Source organism: Boleophthalmus pectinirostris, unplaced genomic scaffold, assembly GCF_026225935.1.
Source record: "Boleophthalmus pectinirostris isolate CB_2022bp ecotype Guang Dong unplaced genomic scaffold, ASM2622593v1 HiC_scaffold_23, whole genome shotgun sequence".
In the NCBI taxonomy this organism is placed as follows: Eukaryota; Metazoa; Chordata; class Actinopteri; order Gobiiformes; family Gobiidae; genus Boleophthalmus; species Boleophthalmus pectinirostris.
This window is the reverse complement of record NW_026571207.1, coordinates 11,982,963-11,985,238: the sequence shown is the minus strand read 5'-3', so window position 1 is coordinate 11,985,238 and position 2,276 is coordinate 11,982,963. Positions and strand designations below refer to the sequence as shown.

Here is a 2,276-nt window from a genome sequence, read left to right as displayed (position 1 = left end):
CTGGTCCTGCTCACTCTCCCCTTTAGTCCTCCTGACCCTGGTCCTGATCACTCTCCCCTTTAGTCCTCCTGACCCTGGTCCTGATCACTTTCCCCTTTAGTCCTCCTGACCCTGGTCCTGCTCACTTTCCCCTTTAGTCCTCCTGACCCTGGTCCTGATCACTTTCCCCTTTAGTCCTCCAGACCCTGGTCCTGCTCACTTTCCCCTTTAGTCCTCCAGACCCTGGTCCTGATCACTCTCCTTTCCCTTTAGTCCTTGGTCCTGATCACTTTCCCCTTTAGTCCTCCTGACCCTGGTCCTGATCACTTTCCCCTTTAGTCCTCCAGACCCTGGTCCTGCTCACTTTCCCCTTTAGTCCTCCAGACCCTGACCCCCTTTAGTCCTCCTGACCCTGGTCCTGATCACTTTCCCCTTTAGTCCTCCAGACCCTGGTCCTGCTCACTTTCCCCTTTAGTCCTCCTGACCCTGATCCTGATCACTTTCCCCTTTAGTCCTCCAGACCCTGGTCCTGCTCACTTTCCCCTTTAGTCCTCCTGACCACACCTCTCTTCACTCTCCCTTTCAGTACTCCAGACCCTGCTCCTTCTTACACCCCTCCTCACTCTCCCCTTTAGTCCTCCAGATCCACAATTTCTCTCCCCTCACTTTCCCCTTTAGTCCTCCATGCCCCACTCCTGCTCACTCTCCCCTTTAGTCCTCTAGACCACACCCCTCTCCTCTTGACAGATGAATAATGGCTTCCAGTGAATACAACAATTAAAAAAGGACTCACATAGAGAATACAAAACTACAAATGAAGTACATACATCAATAAAACAGCAAGACTCAAAGATATAAATACACACAACTTTTCCAATATCTTCTGCCTTTATTTTTCTGAAATATTGTTGGTTAAAGAGCAGTAGATGAAATAGTTAAAAATGCCTCGAGGGCAAAACCTTCAGTGGGGTGGTGTTATAGGTCAGAAAGCTTGGGAACAGCCTCTCAGAGAAACTTTTGACATTTGTGAACTTGTATAAGCACAAATAAGTGTCTGGGTCATGAAACGAAAGTGTTTCTTTGTCACAGTCCAGGATCAGTCTCACTCTGCTTAGATTCGTCAAATTCAAGAGCTTAAATGTTTCTGGTTGAGAGACAACTTTGTATTTACCGTTTATAAAATACATTCCCCAATTCCCGGCATCCATTTTGCCTTTTCTTTGTACAGACTCACTGACCACACCTACTGACCAATTCTCTTTACCGGACACCTCAACCTCCCAGCTGTGATTACCGGAACTATACCCGTCTGATCCCTGAACACGGAAATAAGAAGTAAAACGTTCAGGTATGTCTGGAATTCTTTGTTCATTTACACATTTTACACTTGTTAAATCCTCAGACAATGCTAGTTCTGGATGGGCTGTATTAGGATCCAGAATGACAGGGTAGTACTCCACCAAGTTCTTCATGTTGTTCCAGATGTTGAAGTCCAGGTTACCCAGATGTTTGGCCTGGTCTATCAAAGCTCCTAAGCCCAACTCTGGCATCTCCACAGGGGGGCAGTGCTTCAGTCTTTTCACTGTAACCTTGTATTCAAGCAGGACTGAGGAATCTGAAGCTTCTAGTTGCTTCTCTGCAGATGCAATGATCTCAGACAGAGCTTGTATCTCTCTGTCCATCTCCGCCATCTTGTCCTTCAGGCTCTTCATCTTCTTCTCCTCTTCTGCCATCAGAGCTTGGATTCTGTTCTGTTGTTCCTTTTCAAGAAACTGGTGGAGCTTCTGAAAATGCTCACCGATTCTAGTTTCAGCTGTACACCGCTGAGTTTTGATATGAGACACGGTTTCTATAAAATGCTGTTTCCTTTTACTCAATTCTTGAATCTTGTCTTTCAGAGGCTTTAGTTTATCTTGAAGTTTTTCCCGGATAACTGGAGCTTCCTCATTGATGGGTCGGATCGTATGCCCCACGTGTTGTTTTGAGTCTCTGCAGATCAAACAGATTAATTGCAGATGGTCTTTGCAGAAGAGTTTCAGATCCTCTTTGTGAAGCTCACAAACTGTTTGCTCTGCTCTCTGCCGTAGGAAAACCTCACATGCGTTCCTCAAGGCCATGTCTGAAGGTAGATCTCTAGACTGTCTCCTCAAACATACTGGGCACGTTCTAGGCTCTTTTCTCCACTGGTCCTCGACACAGGCTCTGCAGAAGTTGTGGTTGCAGTCCAAAATAACAGGGTCTTTGTAGATGTCATGGCAGATAGTGCAGCACAGATCTTCTTTGCATCTAGTAGCCAT

At 46.2% G+C, this 2,276-nt stretch overlaps 1 protein-coding gene across 1 annotated transcript; it reads right to left on the bottom strand.

Moving 5' to 3' along the window:
• Nucleotides 1-914: 914 nt before the first annotated feature.
• Nucleotides 915-2,276, bottom strand: LOC110153699 (zinc-binding protein A33-like). Its single transcript, XM_055159626.1, has one exon. The coding sequence runs from the start codon at nucleotides 2,274-2,276 to the stop codon at nucleotides 915-917; it is 1,362 nt and encodes a 453-aa protein (XP_055015601.1).